The sequence below is a fragment of the Bos grunniens genome, chromosome 27, assembly GCF_055505025.1.
Source record: "Bos grunniens cultivar Pamir isolate PY7600 chromosome 27, Bosgru_T2T1.0, whole genome shotgun sequence".
In the NCBI taxonomy this organism is placed as follows: domain Eukaryota; kingdom Metazoa; phylum Chordata; class Mammalia; order Artiodactyla; family Bovidae; genus Bos; species Bos grunniens.
Genome location: NC_141191.1, coordinates 3,725,324 through 3,742,679, shown reverse-complemented (window position 1 = coordinate 3,742,679; position 17,356 = coordinate 3,725,324). Strand labels below are relative to the sequence as shown.

The window sequence follows — 17,356 nt, the reverse complement described above, 5'->3', positions numbered from 1 at the left end:
AAGTTCAGGATGGAAGCATTCAGTGACCAGGAGGACCAGGTCAGGGGGATCAGCAGGAAGGTGTGGGGCTCTGTGTTTCTCTCCAGTGGAGTTTGCGAGGTTGGCCCTCGGTTTCCTCTGGGGATTGGTTCCAAGACTCCTCCACCTTGAGGTGGTCAACCTTTGAGGATGCTCGGGTCTGTGATATGAAATAGCGTAGCATTACATATAGCACACATCCCCACATCCTTCTGCACACTTACCTCTTGATTACCTGTAATGCTGCCTAGTAGTTGCTGAAGTGCAGCAAATTCAAGCTTTGATTTTGGGAGCTTTCCAGAATTTTTCTGCTGAACGTTTTTGATCTGTGGATCAATGAACGTTGGTGAAAGTGTTACAAATGTCAGACCAAATGCAGGCCCCTTTTGCCCAACTTAAGCACCAGCACGTCTTCTCACATTTTCTTTTAGCAAATTCCCACAGCCAGGAGAAGCTTCCTTCTTGAGAGATGAGAGAGTTTAAGACCGAGCGGGGGCCTCTGCAGAGCAGAGAGGAGCAGAGGTGCTGAGGCGAGCAGAGTGCTGGCACCCGGTCCAGTCACTCCAGTGGTCCTGTCGAAGGCCTGGCCATCCATGAACTCTGATGCTCTAGAAACTTGGTTCTCACTCTCTTGTGTGCTCACTACTGTTCTTTCAGGTCCCCTGACACCAGCAGTTCCCACCCCAAGACTTCACACCAGTCTCCTTATCATCTTTCTTCATCAGTCTTCTTGTCCTCCTATAACCAGAAAATTAATAGAATAAAAATAAACCAGTTTCCCAATAATTTTATACTACTAAAATTAGAGAATACATTTTTCCCTTTGGACTTCCTAAAGTTATTATCTCGCTAAAATGCAAACAATATTCTCAACAACATTTTAAAGAAATATTTTTCAGCAGCCTGGAGCAATAGACTCTGTCTTTTAACAACTCTCAGTGTATGCCAGTAGCATGATTCTGAAGTTTATATCAGTGATGAGAAGTATGTCACGAGAACGAGAAAGTGGCCCAACCCTGACCTAATGAAAGACATACCTGTTCTAGAAGAATAAACTGCATGGATATAGCTTCATGCCCTTATCCATAAATAGAGTATCTTAATTTAAGTTGTATTAGTTTGCTGGAGCAGGCTTAACAATGTACCACAGACTGGGTGGGGCTGAAACACAGCAATTTCTTTGCTCACATTCCCAAGATCCAAGTGCTTAGCAGGTTGGATTTCTTCTGAGACCTGACATCTTGGCTTGTACATGACTGTCATCTGGCTGTGTCCTCACAGAGTCTTTCCTGTGTGTGCAAATCCCTGGCATCTCTTCTCCATGTAAGAACATCAGTCATGTTGGATTGGAGCCCAGTCGTTACAACCCCCTTTAAACTCAGTTACTTCCCTAAAGGCCCTGTCTCCAGGTAGAGCCATCCTGGGGCTTAGTATTTCAGGGTAGGAATTAGGAGGAGATAAAATTCTGTCCCTAGCATCTCTGAAGAATAGTTGATTAGCAGTTAATTCAATATTGTATGCCCAGATAAGCCCTTGCTATGCAGATATGCTGTGTTGCCAAATTAGGACAGAGCCATATGCTTGGATAAAATGACATTACCGTATAAGATGAAATGCTTAACAAGAACACAGGCCTGGGTAGAGGCAATGCCAGCTCTTTAGAGGTGACCTAATGAAGTACTGTGGGCCAAGCCAAGATGCTTTTCCAGAAGCAATTTTGGGCTCGCTCTAATGCACAGATAATTGGATAATCAAGTGCCCAAATGTTGAGCCTAATTGTAGAGCAAAGTTGACAAAATTAGCCTAGAAAAAATGTTTACATTATGCACAGCTAAATGCCCATTTCAATCCAGAAATCATCTTTGTGAAGTAGGCACAAGATAACTGTCTTAGCAGATACAGTAAACCCAAAATGTTTATCTTTAGTTTTCTGTAATAAATGTTATGTAGTAACACTGTGCACTGGTAGAAAAAGTCAACATACGACCTCTGTCTTAGTAAAACAGGTACAGTGTAGTCATCTTTAAGCGCTGTGACTTCCTAGCTGTGAGAAGAACTGGCTGTAAAACACATTTGGAGGAAACAGCGAGTTTATGGTCTCAGACTGTTAACTAAAAGCGTGTGAAATGCTATCAGAAACGATAGCTTCATTTTGGTACAGTTAATATCTCCTTAGGAAAACAAGAACTAACAGAGCAGATAATTTATTAACTGGCTTCCTGGTTTCTAAAGTTAAAATCCACTTTTTTTTTTTTTTTTCCTTTTCTTCATTGCGTACCTCTCTCTCTTCTTTCTGGCGGGCCATTCAAATGTGCTCTCTGGCCATGATAATGCACATGACCTGGGAGTCAGCAAGTTGAAGATTCCCTGTAAATTGTCAACTAGTCCAGCAGCAGATGCCTTGCATGGCAGAATAAAGATTCTGCCGTGATCTTGACGGCAGAATTCAGAAAGAATAAAGAAATTGTGAAATGGCTTTGGTTCATGATACTCTCAGGCATTTTTTTAGTTTTTTACCTAATCTGTTACTTTGTTGCTTTTTGACTTCTCTGAAAGTTGTTCTAGTAATACGTTTTCTCTAAAACAGCATTCCCTTTTATTTATCTTTATTTAACTCCCAGCTTATTCCCAAAAGAATTTACAGAAACGGATTTGTACTTTTTTCCCCCTGAACACTGAACATAAACTAACAAGATATTTAAACACTGTACCAGCTAACACTGCCAAACATGTTGAAAATGATTTTATGTTTGAGAGGGGATTTCATTTCCATTGACGTGGTATTTTTGGCAGGCGTCACATTCCATTTCTAATTTTGCTAGCATCTCGTGGCAGATGCTAGCATGATGGGTTATGCAAATGCCACTTTAGAAGACACTCTTTTCCTTTTTCTTCCTACATGAGAGAGTCTGGGAAGTGCTAATATTATATTTACAGGATTCTTCAGAGGTAGGAATGGTTAGGTGACCAGTAAGACACAAAGAGATATAACAGAAATCACTAGATAAGGCCTCTGGAAAAGTATTTTTTTTCCTTCTTCTTGTTAAAGAAAGAACCCCACTAGCTGTCCTTGTGGGGGACTGTGACTCTCTGCTTTCTTCCTACCTTCCCATCCAGCAGCCACTTTGTGCCATGAGACTGCAACCCTTAAGATACCAACCAACATGTTCAGGGTGATGGAAAATAGCAATGAAGAGCCTGGGTTCTTACTGATCTGACCATGGGTCTGTCTTGCACTCCTACATCCATTATTCTTGTTATTTCAGGAAAATAAAATACTCATTAATGTAAGCCGATTTTCCTTGAACTTTTTGATTACTAACATTTGGGTTACCATATAAAACACAATTCACACTCTTTAGTGACAGTTTTACTATGTGCTGTGAGAACAGAAGCTTAGCTTGTATAATGTCACTTATCTATTTCTGTACTTGTTTAATGTATTGGTAAAAAGATGGGGGAATAAATGGAAACAGTGACGGACTTTATTTTCTTGGGTTCCAAAATCACTGTGGACAGTGACTGCAGCCATGAAATTAAAAGACGTTTGCCCCTTGGAAAAAGAGCTGTGGCAAACCTAGACAGCAAATAAAAAGCAGGGACATCACTTTGCCAACAAAGGTCCATATAGTCAAAGCTGTGGTTCATCAAGAAATACTAGAATTTGTGATTTGTGGAGGTGAGGATCCTTGGGCAACTGTGACGTGCAGGTGGCTTTGGGAACCACTGATGGAGGCAGAGGCAGAGGTCCAGGCAGAAGGGGGGTCTGTTTGCTTCTGCTGGAATCAGGTGTGTAACTTTCTCTACAAGTGTTATGGTTAAGGTCTGTACTCAAAGCTTCTGCCCAACGGGAAAGATAGTAACAATACAGAGCACCTCCAAAACTCTCAGATCTTGCGTTCTGTTATACTCATGCCCTAAGGACCAACTTCAGCTGGTTTCTAAAGTTGAAGGGCTTCTTCCTGTCCCTTTTAACTTGTTTCCTCCTGAAGTCAGGGGCCCAGTAATGCTGGGTCTTCGTTAAGAGGATAGAAATTAACGTGGAAAAGAAGTAGAAGGGTCCTGAGAAGATCCCCTCATTAAGGAACAGAGGGTGGGTAGCAGCCACTGACCTCTGGCCAGTCACTTGGCTTGTCTCTGAGTCAGACGCCACCACCCCCCTGCCACCTCCCGCCACCTCCCAAACACTGCCCTTGGCTGAGTCGCTCTGGACCCAGTCTAGCTGCCTTGTGACCAGAATTCTTGGAACTCCAATTCAAGCCTTTTCTACATGACTTGCAGGATAAGTGCTGTGGGCTGGACAGAAGTAGTTAAAAGTTCAGGGTCTCTTTTTCCTTCTACAGTTTATCTTCATTTTAAGGGCATTCGATGTTTAATATTGACTTCCGATTATCTTTGATGAGACAGATGTCTCACAAAATGCCCTGTGATGGTTACTTGGCACAGTCTATTCAGATTACTAGACTATGGACTTCCTGAAGGGGGTAACTCATCCCTGGTTCTAGTACCCTAGCACGCAGGGCATGCTCCACAATTTAAAACATCAAAGCATTTATATATGGTATCAAGAATCCTGCTTGCAGGGCAACAAAGGAGACACAGACATAAAGAATAGACTTTTGGACTCAGTGGGAGAAGGAGAGGGTGGGATGATTTGAGAGAATAGCATTGAAATGATACATTACTATATGTAAAATAGATAACCATTGCGAGTTTGATGCATGAAGCAGGACACCCAAAGCTGGTGCTCTGGGGCAACCCAGAGGGATGGGGTGGGAAGGATAGGATGGAGGTGGGAGGGGGATTCAGGATGGAGGGGACACATGTATACCTATCGCCAATTCATACTGATATATGGCAAAAACTAACAATTTTGCAGTTATCCTCCAATTAAATATTTTTTTTAAAAAGTATCAAATCAAATAATGAAGTATTCTTGGTTATTAAGTGAAAGATCTGTCAATCAAACCTAGATTCTTAGCCAATCTGATAGCCTTTTCTATAAACCATGCTGCCTGCATATGCATATATATATATATATAAATATGCATTGATAGAAAGTCAATCTTCATGATCATTCAGGATTGCTATTCTCAGCAGGAAAGAAGCTAAAATAATGGAACTGATAACCCTAAGGAAAGTCTTATCTCACAGTGGCATTTAGATGTCCTCTCCCATCTTTATTATGAGACGATGTTTCACAACAATTTAGGGGAGAGATTGATAGTTTATCTGGTTTCTATAGCTCTTACAGCACGATTGTAATAAAACACAATGAAAGAATGAAATCCACATAAAAATCCAGAGACCGTGCACCGCCTGGCCCTGGCCAGCTCAGTGTTTCTGTGTCCTCATCTCTCCCTTCACCGCCTGCGGTCATCTTGCTCTTCCTCACCCTGCCAGGGGCATCCCTCACCCAGCCCTGCAGGTTACTCCTGCTCACCGCAGGTGGGACCATCTCCACCCTTACACCTTTCAAGTGTGTCCCCCCATTTCAAGTCTCTGCCAACACGTTCAGCTTCCAGAAACCTTATCTGACTGTCCCACCAGAAAAGACCCTCTGACTACTCTACTTTCCATCACTCAAACCAGAGTTATTCCTCTTACCTGCTTTCTCTTTCTCAGCACATTTGTCCCTGTCTGGCTTACTTTAGGCTGTTTGTGTATTTTCTGCCAACTGCCCTAAGCTATACTCTCCACAAGACCAGTTGCTTGGTCTGTTCATTTGTTGGTTAGACCTGTAGTTGAAACAGTGAGTGGTGCTCAGAAGAATCTACCACAGGCTAAGCAGTTAGGCAAGAGATGGTAACTCTTTACAGAGAAAAAAAAAGGGGGGGGGGGGACACAGGCTGTGTTATAGCCAAAAACTACCTAAGCTTGAGAAGATGTCTCAGTTCCTTTTAAGTAATAACAAAGCACCAAGTGTCCACTTTGTTCAGGGCACCATTTAACTATCAGTAAGTCCAGGGAAGATAAGCCTTATCATTCTGGAAAAAGTAACAGTGTAATGAAGTAGAAAGACAGGTCCATATCCAAATAGGACCAGATAAGACTTGTTCTTAAACCTCTACAGGAAAGCTACCTGTAAACCCCAGGGTAGGGAGCAACAGTGCTCCAGATTATGAGGCTCTGAAGAGACTAACCAAGAGGGACATTCTAGAAAGAGAGAGGGTGGTGTCTTTGATGGGAGGACAGTGTAGAAGCTTGATGTGTCCTGGGAGGCTCAGGACACCTCTGCTATTGGAAGGAGAGAATCCTTGATGGGGTAGGAGGCACAGAGGTTGACACAGTGGTTTCCAGTGTGTGGAAATGCACCTGCTTGACATGAGTGGTCTCTAAGAGACACAGACACCTGTCAGGGGGTTCTGCTGTAGGTGCACTCCTGTGGATGGGTTTGGAGAAGGCAGGGTAGTTCCCTTGAGCATGGAGGAGGAGATGAAGAAGTAGAGTCAGAAACAGGAAGGTCCTGCTATGTGGACAAGTCACCAAGCCAGGATACTTAGCTGTGCAGAGCCGTCCAGGGGAACTCAGTTATTCCTTAAAGCAGCGTTCATTCATCTGCACCTCTTCTATCATGTGTTGGGGTCAAAGCAGATGCAAAGATGGCACTAAATGTGAACAATAACATTTCTCAATCAGTGGGCAGCCTTACAGGGAAGCTGTGCACTAATCATGTGGTAAATATCAGAGAGCAGCCATGACATTTCAGATTAAGGACTGGCTTTAATGGAGTGACTTGTAGATCAGTAATTGTCAAGTGGATATGGCTCACCTTAATGGTTTTAATGTCCTTTCTCAGAAGTGTGACTGATAAGTCTTTGTTATAGCAGACTCAATTTCAGTTTCAATATTTTGGTTTACATGTCAGTGAATACTGATATGGAGAAGGCGATGGCACCCCACTCCAGTACGCTTGCCTGGAAAATCCCATGGACAGAGGAGCCTGGTTGGCTGCAGTCCACGGGGTCACTAAGAGTCAGATACGACTGAGCGACTTCACTTTCACTTTTCACTTTCACGCATTGGAGAAGGAAATGGCAACCCACTCCAGTGTTCTTGCCTGGAGAATCCCAGGGACGGGGGAGCCTGGTGGGCCGCCGTCTCTGGGGTCGCACAGAGTCGGACACGACTGAAGTGACTTAGCAGCAGCAGCAGCAGCAACAGAATACTGATAGGCCAGGAAAAGGTGAGTTCTGATACATTAAAAAAAATTAGTGGATCCCTTAGGGAGTTCGGGATAGGCATATACACTCAGTTATATTTAAAATAGATAGCCAACAAGCACCTACTGTATAGCACAAGGAACTCTGCTACATGTTGTGTGGCAGCTTGGATGGGAGCAGAGTTTGGGGGAGAAAGGACATATGCATGTGTATGGCTGAGTCTCTTCACTGTCCACCTGACACTATGACAACATTGTTAATCAGCTACACACTGATATAAAGTAAAAATAAAAGTCTAAAAGAAAATTAGTGAGTCTAATTACTCATTTATTATATAAACATTTATAGGTATAGTATGAACTGTCAAATAAAAATAAAATATATTAGAGGTGAGCATTAAATATGTAATGTCAATGTAGTGTAAATGTTTAGATCAGTTATAAAATTAGTATTCAAAAGTAATACTTTATAAAATTTAGAAATATTAATCAATATGAAAAATATTGAAATAACATTATTGTGTACTTTTAAAAATCACTGTCAAAGAAAAACATATCAATGGGAGTGCTATTGAGTCCCCAGTAGACTTGTTTACCAGTGACCCCAACTGCTAAAAAGGCAGCATCTGAGAAGGAGAGAGGAAATAATTGCAACCTAGTATTTCCCTTAGACTCCTCTTTATCAGATCCCATTTCTAGAGTGATCATTTGGAAGAGATATTTGACTGGCTTTTTTTCCCCTCTGGGGGCTTCAGTGTTTTCATTGATAACAGACTATGGTTTCTAAGAAAGCATGAACACAGCAGGATCATCTTTGACATCTGACATTTTGTTCCACATAGAAGGGGGCTTGATGCGGTTACTGTATCGATGTCAGCCCGGTCTTATTCTTCCTTTACTTGTTTGTACTGGTTCAGACAACACGTGACCTAGATGCACTCTCAAGTGAAGGCAGTTTGACCTCCAAGGGACATTTCTGAATCTGCATGGATTCTGTCACAGGTACTTGGGGCTTAAGTGATACAGTATGCAGGGGTCAAGAATACAAAATGCCCAAAAATGCTCCCCAAGGGAAGTTTCATATTCTGTGGCTGATGAGTGGGTCCAGCTCTTCTATGCAGACTTACTGATAGTGGATGTTACTTGTCCAATGCTAGTCCCTGGACTTGGCATCACAAGTCCCTGCCAAACTCTTAAAAAAGGACTCACCAGACCCAGGTTCTGCTCCAGGCCAGCCCTGGCCTTATGTCTGAGTCAGGGAGTACCAGTATCTTTGGTGGAGATGAAGCGCCACTAGACACTCTAAACCCTCAACATGGGAAGCAGAAAGACCTTCCAGTGTGTAGACACAATGTGTCTACAACCAGTTTATTTCCATGCACTCTGCAAAGTCAGGAGTTCCCAGACTCAGTTAATGTAGAAAGCAGTATTCCCACAAATGCTGTTAATTCATTTCACTATAAAAAGTAATGAGCTTTAGCATCACAGAGGCAAAAAGAAGCATCTAGAAGTCTAAGGTTTGCTAATAATCATAGTGATAGCTCATATTATGAGCCCTATATGCCAGGACTTATGTGAATTATACAGTTTAACTCTCACAGCCGCCCCGTGAGGTAGAAAGTAGTAAACTGAGGAACTGAAAATGGAGACTTTTCAAGACTAAATTCTATCAGGTGGGCCAGCAGAGCCCAGGAATTTCCAAACCAAGTCTGGTGTTCTGATTCCTGACCTCAGAGCTGAGTCCTTGGCCAGGACCCTGGGCTCCTGACCCCTATTCCACTGACAGGTCCCATCAAATGGAAGCTCTTGCATCAGCTGCTTGTATATTTTGGAAATTAATCCTTTGTCAGTTGTTTCATTTGCTATTATTTTTCCCCATTCTGAGGGCTGTATTTTTTCCTTGTTTGTAGTTTCCTTTGCTGTGCAAAAACTTTTGAGTTTAATTAGGTTCCACTTATTTATTTCCAGTACTGAGGGAGGTGGGTCATCGAGGATCATGCTTTGATGTGTGTCATTGCGTGTTCTGCTTATGTTTTCCTCTGAGAGTTTTATAGTTTCTGCTCTTACATTTATGTCTCTAATCCATTGTGAGTTTATCTTTGTGTATGGTCTTAGGAAGTGTTCTAATTTCATTCTTTTACATGGAGTTGTCCATTTTGAAGAATTTCATTCTTTTACATGGAGTTGTCCATTTTGAAGAGACTATTGAAGAGACTGTCTTTGCCCCATTGTATATTCTTGCCTCCCTTGTCAAAAATAAGGTATCCATAGGTATGTGGGTTTATCTCTGGGCTTTTAATCTTGTTCCATTGGTCTATATTTCTGTGTTGTGTGTGTGTGTGTGTGTGTGTGTGTGTGCGTGCACCAGTATCATACTGCCTTGATAACTATAACGTTGTAGCATAGTCTGAAGTGATGAAGATTGATTACTCCAGATCAATTCTTCTTTCACAAGAGTGCTTTGGCTATTTGGGATCTTTTGTGTTTCCATATGAATTGTGAGAGTTTTTGTTCTAGTTCTGTGAAAAATGTCATTGGTAATTTGATAGTAATTGTACTGAATCTGTAGATTACATTTAGTAGAATAGTAATTTTCACAAAATTTATTCTTCCAACCCAGGAACATAATTTATTTACAGATCAATACAGAAAAACAAACAACCCAATTAAAAAGTGGGAAAATGACCTAAACAGACATTTCTCCAAACAAGACATACAAATGGCTAATAGACACATTAAAAGATGCTCAATATTGCTCATTATTAGAGAACTGCAAATCAAAACTACAATGAAATATCACCTTACACTGATCAGAATGGCCATCATCAAAAAATCTGCAAACAATAAATTCTGGAGAGGGTGTGGAGAAAAGGGAACAGTCTTGTACTGTTGGTAGAAATGTAGATTAGTACAGCTACTATGAAGAACACTGTGGATATTTCTTTAAAAAGATAGGAATAAAACTGCCATATGACCCAGCAACCCCACTACTATGTGTATACCCTGAGGAAACAAAAATTGAAAAGGATACAGATGTTCATTGCAGCTCTGTCTACAGCAACTAGGACATGGAAGCAACCTAGAAATCCATCAACAGATAATGGATAAAGAAGCTGTGGTACATTTATACAATGGAATATTACACAGTCATAAAAAGGAATTTGAGTCAGTCCTAATGAGGTGGATGAACCTAGAGCCTATTATACAGAGTGAAGTAAGTCGGAAAGAGAAAAACAAATACTGTATACTAATGCACATATGTGGAATCTAGAAAGATGGTACTGACAAACCTATTTGCAGAGCAGCAGTGGAGACACAGATGTAGAGAACAGACTTATGGACTTGGCTTGGGGGAGGAGGGAAGGAGAAGGTGGGCTGTGTAGAGAGAGTAACATGGAAAAATACATTACCATATGTAAAATAGATAGCTGATGGGAATTTGCTGTATGACTCAATGAACTCAAACTGGGTCTCTGTAACAACCTAGAGGGGTGGGATGGGGAAGGAGATGGGAGGGGGGTTCAAGTGGGAGGGGACATAGGTAAATCTATGGCTGATTCAACATCAAAACTATGTTGATGTTTGGTAGAAACCAACTCAATACTATAAAGCAATTATCTTTCAATGAAAAATGAATAAATTAAAAAAATAAGGTATTTTCTGTTATAAACCACCAGTCCAGATTGCCTTCAGTCAACGAAATTTGGTTCAAGGTAATCCAAGCATTAAATTCAAGTAGATCCATTCCTGCCTTTGTTCAGCTCAGGTTCATCCACTTGTACTCCAAGGCTGGTCCTTAAGGAAAAGTGTCCTCCAAGGCTTTTTTGGCCTACATTGCATCCAGGAACATTTTAGCTCCCATTTAACTGATACTATTTAGGCCGTCTTTTTAATCTGATGGCCTGAGCCTTCAGGAGAGCATGATGAACTTGTTTGCACGAAGTGCCTGGTTTGGTTTGGTTTTGTGTTTCTTGTGCTAATTTGCTTCAAAAACAGATAGGCTGATATCCTACATGTTGAAGTTTTACCATCATTATATTACCAGCTGATTTCACCTCTCTGATACTCTTGAACACTCAGAGGTAGAGTTTCTTCTCCGGAGGAGAATAAGCCATCTTTGGATAGATCTCTGAGCTTAGACAGGTTCCCCACAAGGCAGGAATGTACCTGAAAACCACCCAGAAATTCAGCTGAGTCACTTCCACAGACTTTCCAAACACTGAGACATCATCAGAAAGCATTTATGTTGCTACATCTGAATTTGCTGTTGCTCACAGCAAGACGACAAAGTGCAAACACATGAAGAATTCAGAAAGGACCGTGGACTGAGAGATGCATCTGTGAGCCAAGCACAGAGAAACCTCCCTGAGTTGTGGAAACTTATACTTCTTCTGCCTCCACTCCCAGCCCGGCAGAGGGTCTTCGGAATTTGTACTCGGATCATGTTGTGTATCTTCTGAAAACCCTATAAAATCTTCCCATGGAAACCCCCTAGGCAGCTCTGGCCGAGCCCCTCCTTTCCTCTGTAGACCACCCATTCCCCAGCATCCTCCTGCAGGTCCGGGCACCCTGGCCCATGTCTCCTTCATTATCTCACAAATTGTTACCAGTTCCCTCTATGTAATGTCAGCCCTGTGCGTGTGGGAATTTTGTCTTGTTTGTCCACTAACCTCTTTACCTAGAACAGAACCTGATGCATTGTTGGCCCTCAAGAAATATTTTTGTATGAATCAATGAATAAACATATTTCAGTTAATACATCCTGTATCATTAACATTTGTGACACAGCCAAGTTGAAATGTGTGTATAATATGGTGCATTTGTATCCGCATGTCATTACAATCATGTGCTAATGAAAAGAGCCTTGATTCCACATATTTTCTTTTCATCTGAAGACCATGAATATATTCATTTTGTTTCCTAAATGAGTTTTAACACCAATTTAAGGCAAAGAATATTCAAATGGATATATTGATTTAAATATTCAGTAGGGAATGAACCATCTTACTTGTGTGGTTTACATTAAAAAATACATCAATTAAAACAAAATCGACATTTACATTTTAATGGCAGCGGTTATGGACAGCATGAAGAAAAGGTGTAGACCAGGAAGAACCATATATTAATTTTAACATTTGCATGATCAACACATCTGTGTAGCTTTGTGTTTCCTTTGAAAGAAAAGTTTAACACTTTTCTCTAAAATTTGAAGTATATATTTTTCCTGGCTTCGGCTAAATAAATATTAGATGAATTGAAACTGTTTATCGAAACAATGCAAAAGTCAATCGCTGTTTACTTTCTAAGCTGTTGAAAACGTTCACCATGTTTTCTCAATGGTCCGCTCATCTGTCCTCCTTTCAGAAATTGAGAAGGGGGGCTGTGGGGACCCGGGCATCCCAGCCTACGGGAAGCGGACCGGCAGCAGCTTCCTCCACAGAGACACACTCACGTTCGAATGCCAGGCGGCCTTCGAGCTGGTTGGGGAACGAGTCATCACGTGTCAGCAGAACAACCAGTGGTCTGGCAACAAGCCCAGCTGTGTATGTGAGTACTCTCCTGGCGGGGTCTGTTCCAAGCTGCCCCAGGGGGTGGGAGAGGAGCAGGGGATGCCCTGAGCGGGGGCACAGCATTGACCAGAAGCACTCAGGGCTCCTCGAATGCAGCTCTTCTTTCTCCACTGACTTAAAACCAGTCAGTGATGTTCTTACTACCAGACAGACACGCTGTTGGTGAGATCTTTCCACGAGCAAGGTCCACAGAGCATCACTTCCATCCAGAGGGGCTGATGCCAGCTCTGTAAGCCATCCGTGGACAGGGCCTGGGGTCTTTGCAACCTAATAATGTCCTGTGACGGCTTCCCTGAGTAGAGTTCCCTGAGCTGTACAGTAGGTTCTTGTTAGTTATCTATCGTACACATAGTATCAGTACTGTGTGGGACTCCCCAGGTGGCCAAGTGGTAAAGAATCCCCCTGCCAGTGCAGGAGATGCAAGAGATGCAGGTTTCATCTCTGGGTTGGGAAGATCCCCTGGAGAAGGAAATGGCAACCCACTCCAGTATTCTTACTGGAGAATCCCATGAACAGAGGAGCCTGGTGGGCTACAGTCCACAGGGTTGCAGAGCAGAACATGACTGAACACACAACACACAATATCCTGTGACACTTAAAACGCAATTGTGAGCTTGAAGTGATGTCACTGCATTTCAATGGAAGAATTGCCTGCTTCCTCCTGTTTTTTGTCCTGTTTTTAGTTTATTTTTTTAAGGTTCTCATTAGTTGTTTATCTTATATATAGTGTCAATAGGGTATATATGTCAACCCCAACCTTCCAATTCATCCAACTCCCCCTTCCAGCTTTGGTGTCCATATGTTTGTTCTCTGTGTCTGCGTCTCTGTTTCTGCTTTGTAAATAAGATTGTCTGTACCAAGTTTTTTTCAGATTCCACATGTGTCAATATACAGTATTTGTTTTTCTCTTTCTGACTTATGTCACTCTGTATAATGGTCTCTAGGTCCCTTGTAAGTGATTTAACAAGTAGAAAAGAAGGACTACATAGCAGATTGAAAAACAGATTTTTTTTTATAACTAAGTATAGCAATAACCTGGAAACATATAGAAATAATGTAAAATAATAAGCAAATCCACACCCTAGAAATAAGTCCAATAGATGCTCCCTCCCAAAGAATATGTATATAGACATATATAAAACATATATCTTACTGATTTCTCAGTACACATTAAGTAAATATTCCAAGAGACTTTTATATTATCCACCAGGATTTGGTCTGATTTTCCAAGTTGTTCTTTAATCATTGTTACCCTATAAATGACTTAAAAAGTAATTTCAAAAAATGTGCTTTAAGGCATGGGCAAAATTTAAAATGAAAAAATAGGGAACTGATTAGAATCAACCTTGTTTTCTGGAAATTGTCCTTATGAAACCAGCATAATTTTTCATATTAATATTTGCTCTTCTGAAGGCAGAAAGTTATAACAAGAAATCTTAATATTTGCCACAAGTTTCAGTCAACTTGACAGGGTCATTTTTGAATCAAGCATACACTTGATTATGTATCGTCTATGGTTGTTCTGTATGTTGAACTTAATCTGTTCACAACCCACAACAATCCCTGCTCAGAGAACTGAGATTCCCATATATGTTGAGGCCAAAAAACATAAAAACAGAAGCTGGATTGTAACAAATTCAGTAGATACTCTCAGAATTTAAAAAAAAAGAAAAAGTTGAACCATCCTAGTTAACTGCTGGTATAGACTTCCTTCCCAGGTCCTTAGCACACAGCCAGATCTTTGGATGTGGACAAAACTGTTTGAAACCATTATTATCTGTGTGTCTTCACAGTTTCCTGTTTCTTCAACTTTACGGCATCATCAGGAATTATCCTCTCGCCGAATTACCCAGAAGAGTATGGTAACAACATGAACTGCGTCTGGCTGATCATCTCTGAGCCAGGCAGCAGAATTCACCTCATCTTTAATGACTTTGACGTGGAGCCTCAGTTTGACTTCCTTGCGGTCAAAGATGATGGGATTTCAGACATAACTGTGCTGGGCACGTTCTCAGGCAACGAGGTGCCGTCCCAGCTGGCCAGCAGCGGGCACATCGTCCGTCTGGAGTTCCAGTCGGATCACTCCACCACCGGCCGAGGCTTCAACATCACCTACACCAGTAAGTGCATCCACACCCACCCCACGTCCAGGGTCTCCGCTGGCTCTACTCCGGGGTTTTAAAGTCACAGTTCACAAAATTATATAACATTATCCTGAGAACCTAAAAAAATACCCCACTCTGTTGTAGTGTCTTGGTCACTCACCCCTATAGTGAGGACTGGTTGCTCACATACTTCTCTCTCTCTGGTTTTCCTTCCACCCATCCATCCATCTACCCCTGTATCCTCCATGCAATAGAACAGAGTAGTGAAAAGCATTGAGGTATTTGGAGTTGGGAGTCATGGATTATAACACCTGCTAAATGTATGGACTGGGTCTTCCCAGGTGACCTAGTAGTAAAGAATCTGCCTGTAATGTGGGTGACCCAATTTTGACTCCTGGGTTGGGAAGATCCCCTGGAGAGGGAATGTCTACCCACTCCAATATTCTTGCCTGGAAAATCCCATGGACAGAGTAGCCTGGCGGGCTACAGTCCAATGGGTTGCAAAGAGTTGGACACAACTGAGCAACTAAACAACAACTCGTATGTACTTAGTGAATTTTGATAAGACAGCTAACTTTTCTTTGCTTCAGACTCCTCATTTGATCATAGCTTACATTTAAGACCGTCTGCTTAAATTGTACTGTTGAGGGCATAAAGTAAGATAATAATGTTAAATAGGAGTGATAAGCTAAAATGTACTGACTGCCTCCTTATCTTAGGTGATCTGCTTAGGATTTGACAGAAGTTGTTTCATTTAACATTGTAGCAGCTCTGGACCATAAGCTTCATCTTCCTCATTCCGTAAATAAAGACAACTAGGCTCCGATAGTGGAGAAGGCAATGGCACCCCACTCTAGTACTCTTGCCTGGAAAATCCCATGGATGGAGGAGCCCAGAAGGCTGCAGTCCATGGGGTCATGAAGAGTCGGACATGACTGAGTGACTTCACTTTCACTTTTCACTTTCATGCATTGGAGAAGGAAATGGCAACCCACTCCAGTGTTCTTGCCTGGAGAATCCCAGGGACGGGGGAGCCTGGTGGGCTGCCGTCTGTGGGGTCGCACAGAGTCAGACACGACTGAAGTGACTTAGCAGCAGCATCAGCAGGCTCCAATAGGGGCTTCCCAGATGACTCAGCAGTAAAGAATCTGCCTCCAATGCAGGAGACACAGGAGACTCAAGTTCAATCTCTGGATTGAGAAGGTCCCCTGGAGAAGGAAGCAGCAACCCACTCCAGAATTCTTTGCCTAGAAAACTCCATGGACAGAGGAGATTGGCAGGCTACATAAGGAAAAGGCAAAAGGATAAGGGGGTGGCAGAGAATGAGATGGTTAGATGGCATCACCAACTCAATGGACATGAATTTGAGCAAACTCCGGAAGACAGTGGAAAACAGAGGAGCCTGGAGGGCTTCAGTCCATGGGGCTGCAGAGAGTCAAGCACAACTTAGCAAATTAACCACAAAAAGGCTCAGATGACCAGAGTAATCTTCCCAGGGACAGGTAGTAAGCACATGAGCTGGGATGCTAACCTAGATGTGCCAGAACCAAAATCCTTTTCTGTTACCTATGTATCTCATCTCCATTTTTCTTAGTGAAAAGGTGCCTTCCAATTTTGGGATGCTGTGTGGATGATAATGAGGTCTATCTACCCATCTCTCTCCTTCTGTCTCTCTAGGTATCAAAATTCTGTTTATTGAATGTATTTATCTATCTCTGAAAAATAGCTAAAACTGCTTTATAAGTGGTTCTGCTTTCTTTTTTAATACTCATGATTAATATCCAAGCGTTTGTTTGTTTTTTAACTCCGATTTTTTTTTTTTTCAGCATTTGGTCAAAATGAGTGTCATGATCCTGGCATCCCCATAAACGGACGGCGTTTTGGTGACAGGTTTCTGCTGGGGAGCTCGGTCTCTTTCCACTGTGATGATGGCTTTGTCAAAACCCAGGGCTCGGAGTCCATCACCTGCATCCTTCAGGACGGGAACGTGGTCTGGAGCTCCACCGTCCCCCGCTGCGAAGGTGTGGGCCCCTCCCGTCTGCCTCTTACATTCCTCTGAAAGGGGGCATCTGACAGAAAACAAACGAGCAGACAACAACACTGGTTCCCTAAGGCTGCCATAGCCGAGTACCACCAAGTGGTGACTTTATCAGCAGGAGTTAGCGTCTCACGGTCCTGGAGGCAGGAAGTCCAAGGTCCAAGTGTCAGCAGGGCAGGCTCTGAGGGGGGCAGATGTTCCAGGCCCCTCTCCTGGCTTCTGGGGCTTTGCTTGTCTTGGCTTGTAGAAGCAGCATCCACACATTCTCCCCGTGAGAATGCGTCTCTGTCCCAAGTCCCCTCCTTCTAAGGACACCCATCGTATTGGACTAGGGCCTGCTCGAATGCCCTCGTCTTGACCAACCATGTCTGCAGTAACTTTTTTTCCAAATATGGTCCCATTTTAAGATGCTGGGATTAGGAATCCGAAGTATCGTCTGGGGGGAGTGTAATTCATCCTCTGC

General features: G+C 42.4%; 1 protein-coding gene across 1 annotated transcript in view; it reads left to right on the top strand.

Moving 5' to 3' along the window:
• The window catches only part of CSMD1 (CUB and Sushi multiple domains 1), a 2,074,203-nt gene that overhangs the window by 1,656,253 nt on the left and 400,594 nt on the right, over positions 1-17,356 (top strand). Inside the window, exons 14-16 of the mRNA XM_086379826.1 lie at positions 12,545-12,727; positions 14,544-14,870; positions 16,682-16,876. Coding sequence (XP_086235952.1) covers positions 12,545-12,727; positions 14,544-14,870; positions 16,682-16,876 — 705 coding nt within the window. The remainder of the gene's footprint in view (positions 1-12,544; positions 12,728-14,543; positions 14,871-16,681; positions 16,877-17,356) is intronic.